Source organism: Dendrobates tinctorius, unplaced genomic scaffold, assembly GCF_039654945.1.
Source record: "Dendrobates tinctorius isolate UK_male_01 unplaced genomic scaffold, ASM3965494v1 ptg000104l, whole genome shotgun sequence".
NCBI classification, from domain to species: domain Eukaryota; kingdom Metazoa; phylum Chordata; class Amphibia; order Anura; family Dendrobatidae; genus Dendrobates; species Dendrobates tinctorius.
Window position 1 is genome coordinate 5,877,715 of NW_027361772.1, and position 26,396 is coordinate 5,904,110.

A 26,396-nucleotide genomic window follows, 5' to 3' on the forward strand; every position below is an offset into this window, starting at 1 on the left:
TTATTTTCAGTGTGTGTGTGAACGTGTGCTAACTCAGCTTTGAAGATAAATCCTCAGGGTTTTCTCAAGGAAAGATCTGTGCGGTTTAAGGACATCTTGGACTGCAGCCAACAGAATACATTAGTGATTAGCACACCTTGACTGCGGACTTTATCGAGAAAGGACTGAGGCATTTGGCACGGCAGGGCAAGGACAGCGGAATATTATCTTATCTCTTGGAAATCATCCTCATTGCCAGCGGGTTAGTACAAGGTGAGAAAACAAGACATGCAGCCAGGGGACGAAGATGATCTTGGAAGATAGGACATGGGCAGATAAGAGGTATGGCCCATCTTATCAACACGACTCAAGGAGATACCACGTTTCCAGCCCTAGAAAGGGGCAAAGTGTGTCAGATCAGTGAGTGCACCATCCAAGGAGCGAAAAAGCCGTCTGGACATTCTGCTATAATCCTAATTACACAGCTGGCAGTTGTAGGTCTGCAGCAGCATGATATACAGGGATACCACCCCAAGGCCTCTAGCAATGTCCCCTACTGTACGCACTGGGTAATTACATATATCACTGGTTAGAGACTGCAAGCCCACCCTTGGGTGGTCAGACCCTGCCATACGTTATTAATCCAAGGTCTATTTTACTCTCAGAGATTTTGGAAGAGGAAGCAAAATATGAGAAGTAAAACCCGGATCAGACCACACAAGGCCTTGTTTATGGTCAGTAACCATGGAGACACCCTGTATACACAAAACATTCGTCACGTGATGCCGACAGTGTCAGCACAAAATGAGGCTCGTACAACAGATAGATTTATTTACAAAAGTGACGATTGAAATCCTCTTTGTCCAGACTGTAAGGAATACCCCCTGCTGTGCCAGCTCATTCCAGTCCAGCTCCCATAATGGGAAAAGCGCAGGGTCCCATTGTAGGATCATTACATAAGTCCTATGGAGCACGTCCGGAGTGAGGGATTGCTCACGACTCCGCTCTTTTCTTGGTGGCGGTTCTCTTTCTCCCTTTGCTGTATTTGAATGTCCGTAGTGGGTTCTGGGTCTTCCTCATCTGGATGGGGGGAGAAGAGAATTCGCTTTATTTTCTAGATCGTGAACAATACAAGTCATAGGAGTCAGGATAGAGGAAGGAGTCCTTAAAGTTTAATATAATATAAGTTAAATGACACTTAAAATCAATAATACACGAGAAAATAAGATATTTACAAAAGAAATCTGCTTCTTTCATTTTCAAAATTCTCAGGCAAAATCTGTATTCAGTAAAGACAGATTGTTAAATTACTGACATAGATGACAGTTGGTGCTGATAAGACTCTATGTAGATGAGAGGAGGGAGGAGCCAGAAGCAGAGCTCCTCTACCTAGCTACATAGAGTCTTATCGGCACCAACTGCCATCTCAGTATTGATGTGTGTGTGTGTGTGTATATATATATATATATATATATATATATATATATATATATATATATTTATACACACATATACACATTCATGCTATCCTTTAAATTAGATCTAGATCGATACAAGGATGAATCTATAGAGAGGATTCATGTAATGAGGTTCCTCCCCAACACCGGCCCCAGGGCCACAGGCAGCACCTCCATCCTCCCAGGCAAGCAGCGGCGATGGCTACAGAGTGGAGATAAGTGAATAATTGTTTTCCGTACATTACTTTTAAACACATACTACCTCAACAAGTCTGTAAGGATCATGCAGCTAAATTTGCTAAACTTTTTTGTCGTCACACCGAGCTGACACCTTACTTTACAGGCAGTGTATAAAAAAAAATTAAAAAAATCAACACAAAACTGAAGGAATACAGTTTGGTATTTGTGGATCAGAGGTGTCTGTAACAATGTTTATCGGGTCTGGTTTTGCCTTAACACATCCCCAAATGGAACCCTTCTAAATAAAATAAAAAAGGAAATTGAGGCCTATCGCAGTCAATGTACAGTAACTTGATAGAACATTCTAAGAGGTTGGCAGCGCCATCTAGTGGTTGAACCTCACAAATCTCCACTGAGTCTATGGCATGCTATGGAGACCCATTTAAAAATCACTGAAAATAATGGAGGGGGGTGAAAAGGCAGCTTACTCCCTGTATCTAACCGTATAGATGATGCAGTCAGTTTAAACCGTGACATCTAAAGGGGTTAACAGGCCAGGACTAGAATGATCTCTGATCTGAACCACTACAGCAGAATATCATTTTCAATATACAGATGTTACGGGGGCAGCACCTGTTTTCCCCACCATCACTGCGCCGGACACTTTACAGCATTTGAAACTAACTTCGCACTGCCGGTAATAATGTGCAGCAGACTGAGCCGGGGGGTAAAGTGACCACTGTGGATCACTGGAACAGAGAAGAGAAGAGCATTGAGCTTTTTAGATTTTGCAATCTCTGCTCAGCTTTTTTCCAAGGTCACACTGGAGTACAACAGACAGAAAATGCACATTTCATGTGTCTGACGTCTCCCTTGAGGTGCGCTCACCTTTTTGGGTGGTGCTTTGGAGGGGCCTGGGTGAACTCTTCTCTTCTTTCTTTTATGTAGCAGAGGATTTGCAACAGATCGCAGGGAAGGTGGAACTGCAATGAGAGAAGAGAGTGAAAAAGAACAAATGAGAAGAGGAATATTATCCACAGCGGTAACACAGAAGCAAAAAAAAAAAAAAAAATCAGTCGGCTTTGCTTCAATGGGGATTATACTTTAAACAAATTTTGATGAAGTCAATAGTACAGGGAGCACGGAGAGGAAGCAGGCAGAGGGAGAAACAGAACAATAGTATTGAGCTTTCTAACAAGTCTTTTACATCACTCCAGAGCTGGATTCATATCTACTCTGCTCAGTACTGATGTGTACCTTCCTGCATGCCCCTGCTGCTCATCTATGTCTTTCAGGAATTGAGAGCAGGAATCCCTATCTGCTTGCTGTGCTATGTGAAAGATCAAGATAGATAGTCACTACCCACCATGTGCGTAAAAGTGTCTGTATGTGTCTGCACCAAAATAAGCTAATAGAAATCTACTCTGATTACATTTTTTAATGTTTTCCTTTTTTATTCATTTCTGGTGCATAATTGATGCAGTGTTTTTCCTCAGTGCAGAAAAACTGGGATTCTGCACTTAAAAGCCCAGTTGTTTTATCATTTACATACATTTTTCAGGCTCCCCATTGAAGTCAAATGGGAAGAAAATGCACTAAAAAAATATGTTTTTCAACACACAATGGGTTTATGAAATCACATCCATTGTACTTGCACTGTAAAAATGCAGATTTTCTGCACTCAAAAACCTCTGCAGAGAAAAAATAAAAGAATGCAAGGTTTACACTACATGCGAACATGGCCCAACACAGCGTATAGACCCCATTACTGTGCCCAAAGGAATTTTTTTTCCATTTTTGCCAAATCACTGAACAGTCTCAAAACTGTTTAGTACGCAGATACTGTATTATAAGAAAAGAGGGGAATAAAATATTTAATGATGTGACGTAAAAATTTTAAGTTTAGAAATAAATGCACAATAACAATAATACAGATTTGCGTGATAAGATCACGTGGAATTCGTATTACTTTCGGGCTGAGAGTCATAGATTACTATCGGTCTGAGAGTCATAGTGGATGTGCCCTGAGGTTTATACTACGTTCTTGTGCTTTATTCCCAAAAATCCTTAAATTCTGGCATCACAATGTAAAAGCACAAATAAATGGCAGAGACACCGAAACAAATGACTGTGACCACATACAATGGGATACATTGTGCGGTTATTCTTGTGCCCCCATTTATTAAAACACTCAGCAATTGTAATTGGATTTGCTCTTGGCTTTTCCTGAGGTGAGGGTCCTCAACAGGAAGGGGATAGGGGCTTTCTCTCTGTGATTTCCCTTACAGGGTACATGGAAATGATCAGATTTTCCCGTGGGATAACACCACCCAATTTACACAGGAACCCATTCTTCATTTATTCCCCTGCGGGTATTTTATCTCACACATACTTAGGTACTCAGGAACATTTTTCAGATGAGGCTTCACAATTGCGGGGTGCAAGGGTTTGTCATGTCGAAGGAGATTGAAATCCCTTGGGTTATCATCAAAATACGTCTGCGGGGAGAAGAGGAAAATAACGAGAGATTAGGAAAGTAAAATATGGCAAATGTCAGCAGTGTCAGAAATAAGAATATAGGTCACAGGATGGAAACAGTTATCGGCAACACTTCTACGTACAACGGGCGAGAATTGCCCATATTAACCAATCAGATTTCAGATCTTAAAAGGTTCACTGTGGAGAAGGAAATAACAGAAGCGATCTAATTGGAAACTAATCACAACCATCAGTTTTAGATAAACCTAACCCTAACCTTAACCCTACCCCTGACCCTATGTCTGTACAAATGACATATTTCGGCTATAGCACTGCATAACTTTGGTTGAATTGCCTCAAGAGGAGACAGGAAAATACTAGAGACTAAGTTTAGAAACAGCGAAGCGCAGAAGCACCCGGACGACCACAGATCAAAACGTCACACTATGTAAGTCCACTATGTATGTCCACTATGTAAGTGTGGAGTCAGTTTATTTGTCTTGTGTTACTGATTTAGATAGAAATTAAAAGCCATTTTAAAAAGTCACTTTATCACTTTTCGTCAAAGCTGGGGGACAATTAATACGGCCATTACTGCAGTGAATTGGAGACTACAAAGAAAAAATAAAGGTATAAAGTCAAGATAGACCCACACAGCACAAGGGAGGGCATTCAGCAAAATCTGCAGGGTATCACATAATTAAAGTCTACAAAAATGAAAACCTCAGACTCCGTGAAATGAAACCTGCTGATAAGAGGCACGTGCGGTGCCAGACGCTGCAGAACATTACAGCAGGAGGCACAGAAGTCAGGTCAACTGAGGCAATGACCTGCGTAAGGTCAGGAAGTGACTCAGACAGGACAAAGAGCTGTGACTCACCAAGGAGCCTCGGATGCACCCTGCAAGAACAGCTGGGCGACGTGCGCCAAGGGCAGCCAGGCAACGTGCGCAAGGGCAGAAGCAATTCTCCATGCAAGGTCTCGCCTCGTGGGGCAAGAATAATTCTGAGAAAGGTCAGGAATCAGCCAAGAATTACATGGGAGGATCTGGTCAATGACCTGAAGAGAGCTGGGACCACAGTCTCAAACATTACCGTTAGACACTCACTACGCAGTTATGGATTAAAATCCTGCAGGACAAGCAAGGTCTCCCTGCTCACACCAGCACATGTCCAGGCCCGATTGAAGTTCACCAATGACCATCTGGACGATCCAGAGGAGGCATGAGAGAAGGTCGTGTGGTCAGAGGACAGCAAAATAGAACTTTTCGGTATCAACTCCACTAGCCGTGTTTGGAGTAAGAAGAAGGACGAGTACAACCCCAAGAACAACATCCCAACCGTGACGCATAGTGGGGGAAACCTCATAGTTTGGGGGTGCTTTTCTGCAAAGGGGTCAGAACGACTGGACTGTATTGAAGGGAGGATGGATGGGGTAATGTATCACAAGATTTTGGATAACAACCTACTTCCCTCAGTAAGAGCATTGAAAATGGGTCTTCCAGCATGACAAAGACCAAAAACACACAGCCAGGAAAACTAAGGAGTGTCTCCATAAGAAGCATTTCAAGGTCCTGGAGTGGCCTAGCCAGTCTCCAGACCTGAACCCAATAGAAAATCTTTGGATGGAGCAGAAACTCAATGTTACCCAGCAACAGCCCCAAAACCTGAAAGATCAGGAGATGATCTGTATGGAGGAGTGGGCCAAAATCCCTGCTGCATTGTGTGCAAACTTGGCCAAGAACCACAGGAAACGTCTGACCTCTGTAATTGCAAACAAAGGTTTCTGTACCAAATATTAAGTTCTGTTTTTCTATTGTATCAAATACTTATTTCCTGCAATAAAATGCAAATTAATTATGTAAAAATCCTACAATGTGATTTTCTAGTTTTACATATAGACAGCCTGAGCTTTTTTTAATCTATTAACTCTTAGCGAAGCATGGGGGGGGGGTGTGTGGACGCAGAGTACAAAGTCTGTGTTCCGCTTGTTTTACACGGATCCCCATAAACTTTGATAGTGGAGTCTGAGCAGCAATGCGGATGAGTATTGGACGTGCGCCGAGCCTCACGGACCGGACACATTTTTAAAACTGATATGTGTATGGGTCAATGAAACTATGAGTCTATGTGCTGTCTGAGAAAACAAGATGTGTGAATGCAGCCTTATACTGCTATAGTGGAGTTGTACAGAAGCTGAGAAGAGCATATAAGATGTAACATCAGTATTATTACTAGTTCTCACCTTCAGTTTCTCGGAGTTGAGCAGTTCTTCCTTTATCTCCTTTAGACGAGCTTCTTTAATGGCGTGTTTAGTTACGGATCTCATTGCATCCTGTGGGCAGAAGCCACATCACATATAATAAAAGCCACCAACACAAACTCCATAGCTTATATTACTTGGGCATTCCCAAAACTTTGACCAGTGTGTATGGCCACCTATTCATCTCGCCGTCTCATTAACATGTTCGCTGGTTTCAGCTAGATACGTGTTCACATTAGTGTGAGGGAAACAAGTGGGAACTAATCTCCTGTGAAAACAAGGGATTGGGCATGCTGAAGTCCAATATGCTTAACCCTTCTTCCCTTAACATCTGCTGTAGGAGGAGAATCAGACACCTTTATGCAGATTGATAGACTGCTTGATCTCGTAACAGAAAACCAAAGTAGGTCCACAAGACCCAAACCCATACAACCCTTTTACAGCCGAGTTTTCCTGCGAGATACTAATTTCTTTTTGCTGCGAGAATAAAACTTGGTGCAATGAGCAATATGAAAGATCTGATATTTCTAACTTAAAGTATGGCCTCCACTTTCTCAGGAGGTCTGTGTCTGCCCTATGTCCATACTCAACTTACCCTACAGCGATACCGAAAACCTTCCACTTCTTCCATTCGGAACCTGTAAGGATGCAGCACACACTCCTCCGAGCTTCCTGTAAGAGAAACATAGGACAGGATATTACAGTAACAGAACATGGAAAAAAATTCAAAGAAACACAGTTAACGGGGTTTTCCAGGTCTGCCAACTTTATGACCTATCCTTATAAAACAATGACATACACCGTGTAAAATCAATATACATAATAAAGGGAAGTATCCACTGAAGACTGCTTTGTCTACTGTACTATATATCAGCATGACGCCCAATCACGTCTCTGCACTTCCCTTTTATATCAGCGCCATTCTCCTTTCTGCCACTAGAGTCTTTCCTCTTGCATAAGCATCAGGACCTGGGTGAAACGGCAAGTCTCGAACCCACTTGTAGTCACGCCACTGTGCCGAGACATCACACTCAAGATATTTTAGGAAAGGCATGGGGAAGGACCGTGGCTTATAGTGCCACATAATATTTTGTCTAAAAGGGGTTATCAACTTAAAAAAAGAACCATAAAATCTCTTTTTTGGAGCTTTCACTGTGGGACACGGGAAACCGTGGGTGTATTATGTTGCCTCTAGGAGGCTGACACTAGACAAAGAAAAAGGCTAACTCCACCCACCAAATTGAACAGAGTTAATCAGTTAGGCTATGTGCACACGTTCGGAAATGCTGCGGAAATTTACGAAACATTTCCGCAACTCCCGCCGCAGGTAAAACACATGCGGAATTCGCATGCGTTTTCCCGCTAAACACAAGCGTTTTGCAAGCGTTTTTAGCTTGCAGAATGCTTGCGCTTTACAAGCGATTTGAAGCATCGCTTGGAAAGGTGATTGACAGGTTGGTCACACTTGTCCGGTATAGTGCTTGACAAGTGAGACCAACTTTTTACTATTGATGCTGCCTATGCGGCATCAATAGTAAAAGATAGAATGTTAAAAATAATTAAAAAAATGGTTATTCTCACCTTCCGACGGCCCCCGATCTCCTGGTCCCAGTGATGCTTTGCGCGAAGGACCTGAGATGACGTCACGCACGCGAGAGAGCGTGACGTCATCAGCGGTCATTCGCGCAAAGCATCACTGGGACCGGAATATGCCGGTAGCGTAGTGAGAGGCGGGTAGGCTCCGGCGGCAGGTGAAAATATCACTTTTTTAATTTTAATTCAATTTTTTACAGGAATATGGTACTCCAGACCCTGGTACCCATCCGCACATGAAGCGCTCACTTTATGCATGGTGGGCATAGCCACATGCGTAAAGTGAGCGTTTCAATGCAATCCTATGGCGGCGGAATTGCCACGATTCCGCACAAAGAATGAACATGCTGGAGATTTTTCCGCTATGCTTCCGCAGTGATAAAATCCGCAGAATTAGCACAGCAATGTGGAATCCCATAGGAGTGCATGGGATGCGTTTTCGCAGCAGAAAAACGCCGCGAAAACGCTAAAAAAAATGCAACGTGTGCACACAGCCTAAGTGGGAAAGCAGTAGGAAAGGCGATCAAGAGCTAATACAAAAAATGAACCAACAATGGCAGGAGCTGTGTCCCCCCTAATGAAGACTCCGAGAAAGATTTTACAGCGAGTCCACAAAATCTTTTATTCTTTATTGCTTCGTTGGGAGACACCAAGAACCATTAGATGTCCTAAGACAGTTCCTCAGGTGGGACAAAATAGCTACTCACACATCTAAGACTGGTCCACTGAGAAGCATAGGTGTAGAATCAGTAGAACTTGGAGGAAGTATGAACCGAAGAACAGGTGGCGGCCTTACAGAGCAATGATGGAGAAGCATGAAGCCCAGGAGGCTCAAACAATATGTGTAGAGTGGCCTTTTCTTCCAGGATGGCAGAATGGATTCACCAGGCAATGGTGGCCTTGGAAGATCTCTACGATGACCATCAGGAATCAAGGAAAGAGAATCTGAATGTCTGAAAGATGCTGTCCTGGAAATATAGAGCCTTAGGGCTCTGACAAGATCCAGTCTGTGTAGAGGCTGCTACAGACAGAAGGAAAGGACAATTTCCTAATTGAGATGAAAAAAAGAAACCACCCTTGAAAGGACGGATGGGACTGGACATAACACCACGTTATCCTTGTGGAACACAAGGAAAGGCGAGTGACAGGAAAGATCTGCAAGTTCAGAGACACAACTGATTGTGGTGATCTCTACAAGGACGGAAACCTTCCAGGAAAGTAGAGAAGGGTAAATGTCCTGAATGGATTTAAATGGTGAACCCTAAGGTACGGACAAGACCAAACTGAGATCCCACGGCTCCAAGAGAGGTCAATTGTTAGGGACAAAGTGAGCAACTCCCTGGAAAAGTTTTGATTTGAGAGTGAGAAGCCAAGCTCTTCTGGAAAGTATAGAAATGGCAGCGACCTGAACCTTTAACCCCTTACTGCTATTGGACGCAATAGTATGTCCAATGGCTGTACCCCCGTTTTGATGAGGGCTCCAGCGGTGAGCCCGCATCAAATCCAGGACATGTCAGCTGTTTTCAACAGCTGACATGTAACCGCAATACTTGCAGGTGGAATCGCGATCCACCCGCGCCTATTAACTAGTTAAATCCAGCTGTCAAACGCTGACAGTGGGATTCAACCGGCGCCGGGCCGGAAATACGCGCATCGCCGACCCCCGTCACGTGATCGAGGTTCAGTGATGCGTTGCTATAACAACCTGAGGTCTCATAGAGACCTCTATGGTTGTTGATGAGGCATTGCTATGAGCGCCACCTGGTGATCGGCGCTCATAGCAATGCTGTAATTCTGCTACATGTAGGCAATCTGCTCATCGCCTACATGTAGCAGAGCCGATCAAGTAATGGATGCTTCTAGCCTCCAATGGAGGCTATTTAAGCATGCCAAAATTAAAATAAAAAAAAGTTTAACCCCTTCCTGACATCCGACGGTATATCCCGTCCATGGGACCTGGGCCCCTATGCCCATGGACGGGATAGTACGTCGGGCGCGATCAGCGGCGCCCACGTGGTGAGCGCCGCTGATCGCGGCCGGGTGTCAGCTGATTATCACAGCTGACACCCGGCACAATGTGTCAGGGGCGGTCACGGACCGCCCCCGACACGTTAACCCCTTGCACACCGCGATCAAACATGATCGCGGTGTACCGGGAGTTAAAGGGAAGCATCGGCAGGGAGGGGGCTCCCTCCGTGCTTCCCTGAGCCCCCCACGGCAGCGCAATGTGCAGCGCTGCTGCGGGGGACTCCTTTACTCCAGGCCCCCGAATCCAAGATGGCGACGGGGGCCTTCGGAAGCTGGCTTCCTCAGTGCCTGCAAAGCGCAGGCATGAGGAAGCCTTCTGCAGTGCCTGTGTCAGATCGCTGATCTGTCACAGTGATCTGTGATGTGACAGATCAGCGATCTGTCACAGGACAGTGATGTCCCACCTGGGACTATTTAATAAAGTAAAAAAAAAAAAATAAAAAAAAGTGTAAAAATAATTAAAAAAAAAAAATAAAAAAATCGCCAAATAAATTAGAAAAAAAAAAAAAAATATTCCCCCAATAAATCCATTTATTGGAAATAATAAAAAAAAAAAAAAACAATAAAAGTACACATGTTAGGTATCGCCGCGTCCGTAACGACCCGCCCTATAAAACTGTCCCATTACTTAACCCCTTTAGCGAACCCCTTAAAAAATAAAAATAAAAAACGAAGCAAAAAATAATGATTTATTATCATACTGCCAAACAAAAAGTGTAATAACGCGCGATCAAAAAGACGCATATAAATATCCATGGTACCGCTGAAAACGTCATCTTGTCCCGCAAAAAACGAGCCGCCACACAGCATCATCAGCGAAAAAATAAAAAGTTATAGCTCGCAGAATAAAGCGATGCAAAAATAATTATTTTTTATATAAAATAGTTTTCATTGCATAAAACCGACAAAAACATAAAAAAACGACCTAAATGAGGCATCGATGTAACCGTACTGACCCGAAGAATAAAACCGCTTTATCAATTTTACCGCACGCGGAACGGTGTAAACGCACCCCCCCAAAAGAAATTCATGAAACGCTGTTTTTTCTTCATTCTGCGTCCCAAAAATCGGAATAAAAAGCGATCAAAAAATTTCACGTGCCCAAAAATGGTACCAATAAAAACGTCAACTCGTCCCGCAAAAAATAAGACCTCACATGACCCGGTGTGTCAAAATACGGAAAAATTATAGCTCTCAATATGTGGTGATGCAAAAACTATTTTTACAATAAAAAGCGTCTTTTAGCGTGCGACAGCTGCCAAAAATAAAAACCGCCATAAATAGTAAATCAAACCCCCCGTTATCACCCCCTTAGTTAGGGAAAAATAATAAAATAAAAAAAATGTATTTATTTCCATTTTTCCATTAGGGTTAGGGCTAGGGGTGTGTTGGGGTAGGGTTAGGGTTAGGGCTAGGGGCATGTTGGGGTTCGGGTTGGAGTTAGAATTGGGGGTTTCCACTGTTTGGGCACATCAGGGGCTCTCCAAATGCAACATGGCGTCTGATCTCAATTCCAGCCAATTCTGAGTTGAAAAAGTCAAATGGTGCTCCTTCCCTTCCAAGCTCTGCCATGCGCCCAAACAGTGTTTTACCCCCACATGTAGGGTATCAGCCTACTCAGGACAAATTGCAAAACAATTTTTGGGGTCCAATTTCTCCTGTTACCCTTAGGAAAATAAAAAATTGGGGGCAAAAATATCATTTTTGTGGAAAAAAATGATATTTTTATTTTCACGTCCGAGTGTTATAAACTTCTGTGAAGCACTTGGGGGTTCAAAGTGCTCACCACACATCTAGATAAGTTCCGTGGGGGGTCTAGTGTCCAAAATGGGGTCACTTGTGGGGAGTTTCAATAGTTTAGGTACATCAGGGGCTCTCCAAACGCACATGACACCCGCAGACCATTCCATCAAAGTCTGCATTCCAAAACGTCACTACTTCCCTTCCGAGCCCCGACGTGTGCCCATACAGTAGTTTTCTCCCACATATGGGGTATCAGCATACTCAGGACAAATTGGACAACAACTTTTAAGGTCCAATTTCTCCTGGTACCCTTGGGAAAATAAAAAAATGGTGACTAAAAGATCATGTTTGTGGAAAAAATACGAATTTTTTATTTTCACGCCCGGGCGTTATAAACTTCTGTGAAGCACTGGGGGGTTCAAAGTGCTCACCACACATCTAGATAAGTTCCTTGGGGGGTCTAGTTTACAAAATGGTGTCATTTGTGGGGGGTTTCCACTGTTTAGGTACATTAGGGGCTCTCCAAAGGCAACATGACACCCGCAGACCATTCCATCAAAGTCTGCATTCCAAAACGTCACTACTTCCCTTCCGAGCCCCGACGTGTGCCCATACAGTAGTTTTCTCCCACATATGGGGTATCAGCATACTCAGGACAAATTGGACAACAACTTTTGGGGTCCAATTTCTCCTGGTACCCTTGGGAAAATAAAAAAATGGTGACTAAAAGATCATGTTTGTGGAAAAAATACGAATTTTTTATTTTCACGCCCGGGCGTTATAAACTTCTGTGAAGCACTGGGGGGGTCAAAGTGCTCACCACACATCTAGATAAGTTCCTTAGGGGGTCTAGTTTCCAAAATGGTGTCATTTGTGGGGGGTTTCCACTGTTTTGGTACATCAGGAGTTTTCCAAACGCGACATGGTGTCCGATCTCAATTCCAGCCAAAAACGTCAAATGGCGCTGCTTCCCTTCCGAGCTCTGCCATGCGCCCAAATAGTGGTTTACCCCCACATGTGGGGTATCAGCGTACTCAGGACAAATTGCACAATAACTTTTAGGGTCCTGTTGCCCTTGGGAAAATAAAAATTGGGGTGAAAAGATCATTTTTGTGGAAAAAATATGATTTTTTAATTGTACCGCTGTACGTTATAAACTTTTGTAAAGCCCTTGTGGGTTCAAAGTTCTCACCACATATCTAGATAAGTTCCTTGGGGGGTCTAGTTTCCAAAATGTGGTCACTTGTAGGGGGTTTCCACTGTTTAGGTACATCAGGGACTCTCCAAACGTGACATGGCGTCCAATCTGAATTCCAGCCAATTTTGCATTGAAAAAGTCAAACGGCGCTCCTTCCATTCTGAGCTCTGCCATGCGCCGAAACAGTCGTTCCCCCCCCACATATCAGGTATCTGCGTACTCAGGACAAATTGCACAATAACTTTTGCAGTCCAATTTCTCCTGTTACCCTTGGTAAAATAAAAAAAATTGAACCTGAATTATTTTTTTTATGAAAAAAAGTTAGATGTTCATTTTTTTTAAATATTCAAAAAAATTCCTGTGACGCACCTAAAGGGTTAATAAACTTCTTGAATGTGGTTTTGAGCACCTTAAGGGGTGCAGTTTTTAGAATGGTGTCACTTTTGGGTATTTTCTATCATATAGACCCCTCAAAGTGGCTTCAAATGTGATGTGGTCCTAAAAATAAAATGGTGTTGTAAAAATGAGAAATCGCTGGTCAACTTTTAACCCTTATAACTTCCTAACAAAAAAAAATGTTGGTTCCAAAATTGTGCTGATGTAAAGTAAACATGTGGGAAATGTTAGTTATCAAGTTTTTTTGTGTGCCATATCTCTGTGATTTAAGGGCATAAAAATTCAAAGTTGGAAAATTGCGAAATTTTCAAAATTTTCGCCAAATTTCCGTTTTTCTCACAAATAAACGCAAGTTATTTGAATGAAATTTTACCACTAACATGAAGTACAATATGTCACGAGAAAACAATGTCAGAATCACCGGGATCCATGGAAGCGTTCCAGAGTTATGACCTCATAAAAGGTACAGTGGTCAGAATTGTAAAAATTGGCCCGGTCATGAACGTGCAAACCACCCTTGGGGGTGAAGGGGTTAAAAAAATATGAAAAAAAATAAATGTTTAAATCACCCCCCCTTTTGCCCGATTCAAAATAAAATATTTGTGATAAATTTGTATATTCTGTTTTTGTAACAGTTACTGATTCCTGGATATGGATTTTAAAAACAGGGAAAAGGCTTGGCAGGATAAAGCATCAGATCTTTTCAAACAGAGTGGTTCCACTAATTTTAATCATACCCATGATGATTCAAAGGACCTAATGTTGAAATATAAAAATCTTTCACATAAAAAAAACAGTTTATGGTGGACCAAGGCTTCGTTGGAGAATTATATTAAACAAAAAATAGTACCTCGGGGCCTAAGGGTACAGTTATACCCCACTTTTGATCTTAATGATGTAGATCTCATGACGAGATGGGAAGCAGAAATAATTAATATGAAAAATACGACTGTATTAGATGAGATTGATAGGGAATTGAATCAGGTTCAGAATGACTTATCTGCTAAAATGAATGGGGAACAACTTGACAAGTTTTATCAGAATGTGAACCAGGATTTACAAAAATGGGAGCAACAAATTAGTACAGCTACAATAAAGAAATTGCAGAGAGATCTACAAAATTATGATCAGAAAAGAGTATACCGTTGGCAAACCAGGATTTTAGGTAAAAATAAAAAACATTCAATATCCCGGAGCCCTTCGGTATCTTCTGCATCTTCAGTCTCCAGCGCAGCTGCCTCAGCACATGAGAATGAACGTTCTAATTCTAAACGTATGAGAACTAGATTTGGAGCAAGAGATAGACGTTCTTCTTGGCAGAATTCAAGGAGGAGGAATGATCACCCTAAGGTAATCAATCTTTCCTCTCATGTGTTATCTAATGAGCAGGTTGAATTATTGGATAAGGGTTTAACCTTTTCTCCTCCTCAACCTTTAGACACATTCACGGCCATAAAGGACGTTCATCTCTTTGCAAGAAAATTAATTCTCTAGAGATTTCATGAAAAAAATAATATGGGGTTACCGCTGGAAACTGAGCAAGAGAAGGAGGCTATAGCAATTCTTGAGTCCTTGGCTGAGGAAAATCAAGAATCTGAAGTGGTGAGTTCATTTCCTTTACATTTATTCAATAAGTCCAAAAAAGATCCCAGCATTATTACCTGTCCGTCTGTTGATGTTTTTGTGAAATTGGTCACAAAGGACATTGAAAAAATTAAAAATGATTTCCATCCTAGTCCATATTGTAAAAAAGAAAGAGAAATTATAAAAGAAATGCAGAGTTGGGAAGATGTGATATTTAAAAAGGCTGATAAGGGGGGCAACTTGGTTATCTGGCCCCTCGATATGCATGTCCAGCAGGCTAATAAGTTGCTTATGGACTCAAATTGTTACAAGAAACTGACGCATATCCCACTCATGCAATATCAAAAAGAGTTAGTGGATATTATGTTGGAAGCGTGGGAGGATGGGATAATCCCAAAAAAATTGTTGGAAACTATAGAAAATCTAAAGCCAAAGTTGCCTGCATTCTACCTTATCCCCCAAGGTGCACAAAAATCCTATAGATCCCCCGGGTCGCCCTATTGTTTCGGGGAATGAGGGTTTAAATGAATTGGTGTGTCAGATCATTGATCACTATTTAAAACCTATAGTGACTTCATTACCCTCTCATATCCTTGACACTACTGCGGCTTTAAGGAGATTAGATCAATTGAACCTGGGGGATAAGCCGGATTACTTACCGGTAATGCTCTTTTAATGAGTCCACGACAGCACCCACTGGAGGTATCGGATCCGCCCATTTGGAACAGGAAACCCTACAGGAAAGATAAAAGGGGCGGTCCGCCTTTCCTCCTCAGTTTTACGTTTCAGAGTACCAGAAGGACCGCCAAGGATTAGGCAATGTTCTCTTATTTTAACATCTTTCTTATCCATTATTTGGTAATACTTTAACTATTGATATCTTTAGGGGGGGAAGTGAACGGGTGCTGTCGTGGACTCATTAAAAGAGCATTACCGGTAAGTAATCCGGCTTTTTACTCTTCGCCACGACAGCACCCACTGGAGAGATTCCAGAGACCATCACCTGGGTGGGACCACCGTGCCAAGGATAGTCCTGCCAAAGCTTAAGTCAGAGGTTGATGAAAGATCAAGTCTGTAGTGGTTATAGAAGGTAGAAGGGGATGACCAAACTGCCGCCTTACATATAGTTTCAATCGGAACATCTCCCTTTTCCGCCCAAGAGGTTGCCATTGCCCTGGTGGAATGCGCCCTGATGTTCCCTGGAGGATCTTCGTTTTTTGCGGAGTAGGCTAAACGAATGGCCTCTCTGATCCACCGGGAAATGGTGCTCTTCGTGACTCCATACCCCTTCTTACAGCCCTGAAATGAAACAAATAGGGCCCTACTCTGCCTCCAACTGTTGGACCTCTCAATACATTTTAGGACAGTTCTTTTGACGTCCAGAGTATGGAACCTCTGCTCTTCCGGAGTAGAGGGATTTTTATAGAAGGTTGGGAGGAGTATCTCCTGAGATCTATGGTATTTTGTTGCCACTTTTGGCAGGTAGGCAGGGTCTGGTTTTAATACCAATCTGTCTTGGTATTCTTGAAAAAAAGGTGGATCTATTGACAAGGCCTGGATATCACCCACTCTTCTAGCTGAGGTTAGTGATACTAAGAGGGCCATTTTAAGTGCTAAGTATTTGAAGGGTATTGTGTCGATCGGCTCAAAGGGGTCTACCGTTAGGGCGTCTAAGACCAGATTTAGATCCCATGTAGGGACGGAGGGTATGTGGATTGGAGTTATTCGTTCACATGCTGTAATAAAACGAGTTATCCATTTGTTGCCTGCTATATTATGGCCATATAGTGCTCCTAATGCCGATATTTGTACTTTCAGTGTATTTACTGCTAAGCCTAAGTCTTTCCCCTTCTGCAGAAATTCCAAGATTGGGATTATCGGAACTTCTGTTGTATGAGGTACTGTATGGAATTGAAGAAATTTTTTCCATATTCTAATGTAAATCTGGGTCGTGGACTGTTTTCTACTTTGTAGTAGTGTAGCAATTAAGGACTCTGAGAATCCTCTTGTCCTCAATAACTGCCTCTCAAATTCCACGCCGTCAAGTGCAAGCTGAGCACTTGAGGGTGGAAAAAGGGGCCTTGGGAGAGTAGATTGGCAGTCGGAAGGACCCAAGGATCTGTTATCGACATAATCTGCAGCCACGAAAACCACGGTCTTTTTGGCCAGAACGGTGCTATTAAGATTATTCTTGCTTTGTCGTCTCTGATCTTCCGAATTACTTGAGGTAGGAGGATCAATGGAGGGAACGCATACGCTAGGTTGAAATTCCATGGAACTAGAAAGGCGTCCAGTATGTTTGGGTGATCTGACGGAGATAGGGAGGCAAAGGTTTTTATCTGCCTGTTCTCCCTTGTGGCAAAAAGATCCACCTCGGGTTGTCCCCATGCGGCTACTATGTCCCTGAAGACCTTCCGATTGAGGCACCACTCTCCTTGTCGTAGAGTGTGACGGCTTAGGAAGTCTGCCTTTTGATTGCTCTCGCCTCTTATATGAAGGGCCGAGAGGGACAAAAAATAGTTTTGTGCTAAGTTTAAAATTTTTGCCGCTGAAGACATCAGAGTCTCTGATCGAGTTCCTCCTTGTCTGTTTATATATGCCACTGTGGTGGTATTGTCCGACAGGTTCCTTACATGCTTCTGTTGGAGCTGCGGAAGGAAGTTGTATAGAGCATAGAACACTGCAGTCAGTTCTTTTAAATTAGATGAGTAATCACATTCCTCTTTACTCCACCTTCCCTGATAAAACCCATTCTCCATGTGGGCTCCCCAGCCCTGGGGACTGGCATCGGTGGTTACAATACAGGATGGAACTATAACCCATGGGACTCCTGAACATAAATGGTCATCGTCTAACCACCACTCTAGGGAAGTCAAGACTTCTTGTGACAGGGTTATTTTGTTCTGTAAATGACCACTATGTCGCTTATCCTCTTGGAGGATCTGGTGTTGTAGCGTATGGACATGGTACTGGGCCCACCGGACTGCCGGGGTGCAAGAATTTAGTGATCCTAATAGTGACATTGCTCCTCTTAAGGATACACGTGGTTTATCTATAGCTGCTTGTATTTTTTGTTTTGTGAGGATGATTTTTACCTGGGGTAGTAGACATCTCTGGGTCAAGGAATCTAGTTGAAATCCTAGAAATGTCTGGAGAGATTGCGGATCGAGTCTGGACTTTTGGATATTGATGATCCAGCCAAGGCTCTGAAAAGAGGAGACTGCGTCAGTCACGCGTTCAGTACATTGTTTGACTGAATTCCCAATTACTAGGAAGTCGTCTAGATATGGTACAATTAGTGTGTCCTTTTGGCGAAGGTAGGCCATCACTTCTGCCATCACCTTGGTAAATATTCTTGGTGCCGTGGAAAGCCCGAAGGGCATGGCCGCGTATTGGAAATGACGAATCCTGCCCTCGACTTCCACTGCGACTCTTAGGTATTTCTGGAATCTGTTGTGTATAGGGAGATGATAATAAGCATCTTTTAAATCAATCCCTGCCATTACGCAATTTGGGAAAAGAAGCTTTATAGTGGATCTAATCGATTCCATTTTGAACTTATAATTTTTTATAAATGAATTTAGCTTCTTTAAATTAATAATGGTTCTAAATGTACCGTCTGGTTTAGACACCAAAAACAGGGGAGAGTAAAAGCCTCTACCCTGTTGTTCCTCAGGGACGTCAACTAAAACTTTTTTAGCTAGCAGGACTCGAATCTCGTCTTCGAGAGCCTTTTGCTGAAGTGAGGAATTAAGGCGAGTTATAACAAAGAACTCATAGGGGATTCGAAGGAATTCAATCTTTATTCCTTCCTTGATTATATTCAAAATCCATGGGTTTAACGTAATTTGTTCCCATTTGGTAAAAAAAAATTTTAATCTGCCCCCAACCGGTGGGTCTAAACTTTTAATTTTTTTCTCTCCTATATGTTGGCCCTCTGAAGATGGTACCCTTCTGCTTTTCGTCTTTCGTGGCCCATCTCGTTCTGTCCGATTGTCTTCTTCTCCCGAATGGCCGTCTTTTAAAGGTTTTCCTATAAAACGGAATGGGAGAATCACTGAAGGCCTTTTTCCTTTCTTTTGCCTTGGCGAGAATTTCGTCTAAGGCTTTTCCGAAGAGGAACTCACCCTCGCATGGGGTTGCACTAATTTTGGATTTTGATTGTGCATCCCCTTTCCAGCTTTTTATCCAAAGCGCGCGTCTGGCGTTATTCACCAGGGCTGCCGACCTTGCTGCAAGTCTTAGGGTGTCCGCTGAAGCGTCTGCCATAAAGGCAGCTGCCCCTCTTATCAACGGGATGGCTGCACGCAGTTTCTCCCTTGACACTCTTTGCTCAATCTGCTGGTCTAATTGATCTAGCCATACCAGCATTGACCTAGCAGTACATGTGCTGGCTATTGCGGGTTTGAATACCCCGGTGGTGGACTCCCAGGACCTTTTGAGCGAGGATTCAGCCTTTCGGTCCAATGGGTCTGCTAACAATCCTGCGTCCTCGACCGGGATCGAGGTTTGTTTGGAAGTGGAGGATATGACAGCGTCCACCTTTGGTATTTTAGACCATTTTAATAGATCTTCATCAGTGAACGGGTACTTCCGTTTTGAAGCGGATGGGAGAAAACCCCTCTGGTCGTGTTTTTCCCATTCCCTTTTGATGAGATCTTTAATTGCCGGTATTACTGGAAATGATCTCCTCTTTTTTTCTGCCAATCCCGCAAACATAATGTCCTGCGCGGTCTGGGCTCCCCTTTCCTCTTCACACCCCATAGTATTCCTAACCGCTTTTACCAGGTTATCTACGCTGTCCAGAGGAAAACATGCGCGTCCTTCCGCCTCCGAGGATGATGATGAGGACGTGGATGCGGAGCCTGAGTTTAACCCCTGTTCTTCCTCTGACTCTGAACTGACAATAACCTGTTTTCTATGCCTGGACTCTGCGGGAGTGCTGGCGCGGTTGATGGCTTGTATTTCCTCCCTAATTATGGCTCGGATATCCTGAGAAGATATCGTCGGCCCCTGCCTGGTCTCTTTCATGCATTGTTTGCAGAGTTTTTTGGGGTAGGAGTCAGGGAGAGGCTCTGAACATAATGCACATTCTTTATGTTTTGTTTTTCCTTTTTTCTTTGACTGAAACGGGAGGTCAAAGGTAAAGAGAGGGGGGAGGGGGGGGGGGGGGAGGAGAGGAGGTTAGCTTAATAGGTAGAGCATATGCTTTGCACACTCACCCAGTGAAGCTTAATACCGGTTCAGATGGCTGAGACGGTTTGGATCGGGTTTCTGCTGCCTCGCTCCTGCGGGCAGTCTCCGTCCTGGCGCTGCGGTCCCTGGTGGAGTTGCCCCCAGCTGAATCCCCTGCTGGGGTTTGCGACTCTGCGGGGGACGACATGTTCCAATGTTGCAGCGCTGCAGCGCTGTTTTATCTGTATCGTTGCCCCGGAAGTCGCCCTGTCACAGGGCGCATGCGCCGCTTCATCGCCATCTTACCCCGGAAGTTCAACCATTACTTCCGGGGTATGGGAGCGTCGGGCGCCGGCCTGCTCCCGCGCCACCGCTATTAACACACGCGGCTCGCGCGCACATGGCCTCACCATCCACGCTATACCCCCACCGATGGGAATGGGGGGGGGGGGGGGAAATCTCCCGGATGCCAGACCGGCGCGCTCCCTGGTAAGACCGGGCGGCCCTCCCCGGACCCGGCCATTACCACTATGCCACCAGACGAGGGGGGAGCCGTCAAACGGAGTCTCCCCCGACGCTGCCTCCGGACCGCAGCCCCTGCCGTTCCCGAAGAGACCGCACAGGCGGATGCATGGCCCAGGTAAGATCCTGCAGGATCCTGCTCCATTTGGAACAGGAAACCAAAACTGAGGAGGAAAGGCGGACCGCCCCTTTTATCTTTCCTGTAGGGTTTCCTGTTCCAAATGGGCGGATCCGATACCTCCAGTGGGTGCTGTCGTGGCGAAGAGTAAAAATATGATTTTAGTTACGGCGGATGTTGAGGCTCTGTACACCTCCATCCGCCATACACAGGGTCTTAGGGCTGTTGCATGGTATCTAAATAACAGCAAGGAGAGCTTGCTACACTTGTAAGGAGAGCTTTAAACTAGAACAACATGGGAAGGGAAGCAAAAGACCAGAAAAAGCCATACACCTGACAAATGCTATTGAGAACTCTGCTATTAGAAGTGGAAAGGAAGAACAAAGACGAAAGAATCTAATTAATAAAAATATTGGAGAAAGAGAAACCAATCACAAACTAAAATGTCTGTATATGTATTGTATTTGGGATTTGTCTGTGCAAATATAATTGCATTCTTGGCACATTTATAACTAATTACATTATTAGTGGGAAGTGTGTAATACTGTGTATATAATATATCACTATATCAATATATTTTATTTATATAATATTATATATAGTATATGATGGTTTATAATTTATTTCATGGTGCACATTTACTTAATTTTAGTTTTCACTGTATGGAATATACAATTTCACATTATTATAAGATATTAGATATAGGGCGGCGCTATATATTTGGCGTAATCCTTAATTATTTTTTATTTTCTTCACACTTCACTTTATATTCATATTTATATTAGCACATTTGATAGGTTTTTGAAGAAAGAGCAGCACCTTGTGTAGTAGCATTTTAATTTTATTATTTTTAGTGAATAAAGGTCAGGTGCGCATACCCAGAACTGGCCCTGTCAAGGATTCTTCTGAGCGCTCGACGGGAATAGTGAGCGACTTCGGTTGCCTAGCAGCACCGGGCCGCTTGCGTTCCACGAGCGCAAGGGAAAAAGCCCAGATTGATGACGGTCCTGAGTCTACGCATGCGGCGTTAAGTGACCAGGTTTCTGATTGCTTATATGCAATTGGACATCATTTTCTATCAATACTGACACCGGAGCTGATGAAGGCCACGCCTCCTGAGGAAGAAGCGGTGAAACGCGTGTCGAGGCGGCAGGCCAGGGGAATCCTTGTGTACACGGCTAGATGTAAGTACGGTGCCATGCTCCTTTCATAGGATTTAGTTTAGGTTCTCGTCATGCACAAATAGTGTAACACAAAAACTTTATATGCGGTGTTTTTTACATACATAGTATCCAGGTAGTATTGCATGTATTGCTAGCACTGGATTCTGATATGGACACACAGGTTGTATTTTTGTAGTTAATAATGAGCCTAATTTATATTATCTAGCACTTTTGCACTACAAGCACTTAGTACGTTGGGTTGCAGTGAGCCTAAGTTATGAAATGAAATATCTGCAATCTATAGGTTAGCATTATAATGCAATATATTCTATTGGGACACTTGCAAGATGGTAGTAATTTTCTATAGCCGTATAAAATTGTGACATCTGTTGGATTATTTATTTCTGGGTTTACCCAGTGTTATATGCCTGCTTAGTGGGAAACTCTGTTTATTGATGTAATTTTAATATATTTCAATAAATTTGTTTATATTTTCCTAAAAATACTCAGTGTTTTTTTTCAGCTATAATTAGCTTGAAAATGAGTGTGATACACATATTAGGTATCGACACGTTCGGAATCGCCCAATCAATAAAAAAAGGATTAAGCCAATCGCTTAACAGCATAGCGGGGGGCAAGAATCGAAAAACGCCAGAATTACGTTTTTTTGGTCGCCACGACATTGCATTCAAATGCAATAACAGGCGATCAAAAGATCGTATCTGCACATAAATGGTATCCTTAAAAACGTCAGCTCAGCGCACAAAAAATAAGCCCTCATCCAACCCCAAGTGACGAAAAATGGAGACGCCACGGGTATCAGAATAGAGCGCAATTTTTTTTTTTTATTTTAGCAAACTTTGAAATTTTTTTTCACCAATTAGATAAAAATAAGAACCTAGACATGTTGGGTGTCTATGAACTCGCAATGACCTGGAGAATCATAATGGCAGGTCAGTTTTAGCATTTAGTGAACCTAGCAAAAAAGCCAAACAAAAAACAAGTATGGGATTGCACTTTTTGTTTGCAATTTCACCGCACTTGGAATTTTTTTCCCGTTTTTAAGTACACGACATGGTAAAAACAATGGTGTTGTTCAAATGTACAACTCGTCTCACAAAAAACAAGCCCTCACATGGCCATATTGATGGAAAAATAAATAAGTTATGACTCTGGGAAGAAGGGGAGTGAAAAACGAAAAAGTAAAAACGAAAATAACTCCAGGGCTTAAGGAGTCAAGAGACTGAAATATAGGCCTTACTGTAAAAAATCCAGGAGAAAGGTAAGAGAAAAAGACAAGGGAACAACTGGATTCTTCTTACTCCATCAAAAAGTGCCTTCCAAGTGCGATGGCATATGTGGGAGGAAGACTGTTTCCTCGCCTTGACCTGCAGCCTTCAAGACTGAGGCTTCAATAGGCACGCCGTTAAACTCAGAGACTGAATTCTGGTGAAAGAGGGGGCCTTGGGAAAGCAGGTATGGACGATCTGGGAGAAGACCATTGGATTCAGAGACCACTCACCCAAGGAGGGACCCTCAAGGCTGAGAAAGCCGGCGATCCAGTTGTCCACCCTGTCCGCCCAAACCAGGATACAGAATACCTCTGACATGACTCATCAGCTTCAAGTTCTGCCCTGGTGATTGAGCTATACCACAGCAGTGGCGTTTTCGCACTGGTTGAAGACAGGACAGCGGGTCAGGAGAGCCTACCAATGATTTAGAGCCAAATAAATGGCTCTAATCCCCAGAAAGTTGATGGGAAGAGAGAATTCATGGTCCTTTAGTCAGCTCTGTTCCGTGAGATTCTGGATGACAGCTCCACAACCAGGGCTGTGGAGTCGGAACCTGTGTCATGGAAATTGAGGAGTCGGAGGTTTGGCTTACCGACTCCACAACCCTGTCCACAAACCAGGAGAAAGGAGTCCGTTGTCACGTCCTTCCACCGAATCGGCACAAAAAATTTCCAGTGACGGATGAGGAGAGATGAGCTCCACCAAGTCAGAGATCTTGTACCCGAGGATCAGGGCTACAAGCTGATCCAGGGAAGCGACCGTCCTCTCCCACCGTGAACACAGAGCCAGTTGATGAGGGCGAGTGTGGAACTGAGCGAATGGAACGGCTTCCACTGCCAACACCATTTTGCTAAACACGCTCATGCAAAGCCGAAGAGGATAAGATGGTGGCTGACTGAGAGGCTTAATCCCGTGTAGGAAGGACGAGATATTTTCTTTGGGCAAACAGTGTCAAATTCCATACCTAGGAAAACTATGTGCTGGGCTGGGATTAAAGACTTCTTCAATCTGTTGATGATACGGCAGAGAAGGGAAAGAGTGTCGAGAGTAAACTGTAGACTCTCACAGAAAGCCTGATCAGAGGTGGGGAAGAAGAGCACCGGAGACAGGCGGCTGCACTGAAGATGGACCATAGAGAATGAGAGCGAAGAAAACCCACCCGCCTGTACCTCTGTGCGGTTGGCCCAAACACTCTCGATGTGTTGGGGTTGGGGGGGATAAGAGTCTGCCTTGTAGTCACGAGGCCATACAATATGGATCAGGTTCCGGTTGGTGGGTGTAGCCTGCTGGAAGGAGTTCATTTTTTTCTGCCTAACGTCAGCCTCCTGGTGGCAGCAGCATACACCCATGGTGTCCTGTGGCCCCCAATGAAGTGATAGTTTTTTTTGTTTGTTTGTTTACACATGTGGATTATATACACACACACATATACATAGAGAAGTTTCTACTATACTTTTATCGCCAAAAGTGTGATAAGTAACCAGTGCTATAAAAGGAGGCTGGCTAACCGCTCACTTTATTGGCTAGGTCTAAGCTGGAGATGCCCTGACAAAAAAAGGGGATGGGTTTAGCTAATAAAATGAGCCAGTCAGCCAGCCTCCTTCACACACACCGATGATGATGTGCCAGCACAGAACTCTCTGCCCTGTGTCACGCATACGATAGCAGAAGGTTGGGCCACCCTTGGAAATAAAAGTAAATTATTCGTAAGTTTTAGGTATATTTATTCCAAATATTTTTTTCTTTAAGCGTGCAACCCCTTTAATCCATGCAATGTTTGATCAGTCTGAAGAAAGCCATTACATAGCCCTATAGACAATATTGGTAAGTCAGCCATATTGTGTTATCAGCCAGCACCTCGCACAGTGGTGCACACAAGAGCGTAATGTGAACAGAGCCGCATACCTCCCCCTAAGGCCTCTTCAATCTCTTTTAGTAAGGAAAGTTCGGTATTTGCCACAAACGTAAGGACCACGCCGGGGTTATTGGCACGAGCCGTCCTGCAATCACGAGATTAATAGGAGACTCATTAAATACGAAATCAGCGCACCGGAAGAAATAACAGAACACCGTCACACCAGTATACATACCTCCCAGCCCGGTGAATATAGGAGTCGACAGACAAGGGGAAGTCAAAGTTTACCACTGTGGAAACATTCTTAAAGTCGATGCCCCGAGAGACCCCATACTCACTGTCCTGGCCTCTGAAAGACAAATGCCGCAGTTGACAAGGAGGGAAAATGGTCTGTTATGTGCGATTATGGTGATACCTACGGTACTTAGCGGCAATTTAAAAAAAAAAAAATGCCTTGAACAACCCCTTTAACCCTTTCATGACATACAGTAATATCAAAAGGCGTGTTCCTGACTTTCTGATCTTTCCCAGCAGATGATGGCCGATTTAACTTGTTAAGCGCTGCTATCAATCTCTGAGAACATAGGAGTTACGTCTTACTTCTCCGCTCGGCTGCCCTTTTTCTTGCCGGCTTGTCTCCTTCCTTTCACACTCGCGTCTGATAACGCTTGTTCATCCGATGCAATTATATAATCATAGAAGCCTCGATTAAACTGTCCGATGATGTGACACCTGCAGAAAGGAAGGTAATGTCGTATCATCACAAATCCAAGGGACTGTGCAATATTTGTTCACCACTGAGCCTGAATTGCCGCCCTTATTACAGCTCAGTGTCGGACAGAGGACAGACAGAGGAGACCCAGTCCTCCAAATTCTGGCCTTCTGTAGAGCCTGCTGACTATAATAAAAAGCCTCCAGGCATTGCTTCATTTAATTACATAGTAACATAGTTATTAAGGTTGAAGGGAGACTAAGTCCATCTAGTTCAACCCATATCCTATCCTAACTTGCCCTAACATGTTGATCCAAAAGCCCAACAAATCAAATCTAGTCTCCTCTTCCTTTTCCTATAAAAAAGTTACAACAGCCTGATGATCTTGCTGGCTGTTGTAACTTGATAAAACTCATAAATCGGAAAAGGACAGAAGGACTACATGACAGACTTCATTTGTTTACAGAAGTGAGTGCGCCATGTATTTTGGTACCATATGCATATGCCGATCAGCCATAACATTAAGGGGGGTTGTCTACTACTAGACAACCCCTGCTTAAAGGCTAAAGTGTTCCATTGTATAATGTAAAAAAAAAAAATGAGTTGACATTTAAGCGTCTGCAGCCTTTCAGTATTCTGTCAGAAGAAACATAAGAAGTAA

At 43.5% G+C, this 26,396-nt stretch overlaps 1 protein-coding gene across 1 annotated transcript in view; it reads right to left on the reverse strand.

Moving 5' to 3' along the window:
- Positions 1 to 788: 788 nt before the first annotated feature.
- The window catches only part of DDX56 (DEAD-box helicase 56), a 30,988-nt gene continuing 5,380 nt past the window's right edge, over positions 789 to 26,396 (reverse strand). Inside the window, exons 7-14 of the mRNA XM_073588636.1 lie at positions 25,624 to 25,755; positions 25,259 to 25,372; positions 25,074 to 25,168; positions 6,952 to 7,028; positions 6,339 to 6,428; positions 4,009 to 4,114; positions 2,505 to 2,599; positions 789 to 1,059 (exon numbers count right to left, since the gene is read on the reverse strand). Coding sequence (XP_073444737.1) covers positions 973 to 1,059; positions 2,505 to 2,599; positions 4,009 to 4,114; positions 6,339 to 6,428; positions 6,952 to 7,028; positions 25,074 to 25,168; positions 25,259 to 25,372; positions 25,624 to 25,755 — 796 coding nt within the window. The 3' untranslated portion in view covers positions 789 to 972. The remainder of the gene's footprint in view (positions 1,060 to 2,504; positions 2,600 to 4,008; positions 4,115 to 6,338; positions 6,429 to 6,951; positions 7,029 to 25,073; positions 25,169 to 25,258; positions 25,373 to 25,623; positions 25,756 to 26,396) is intronic.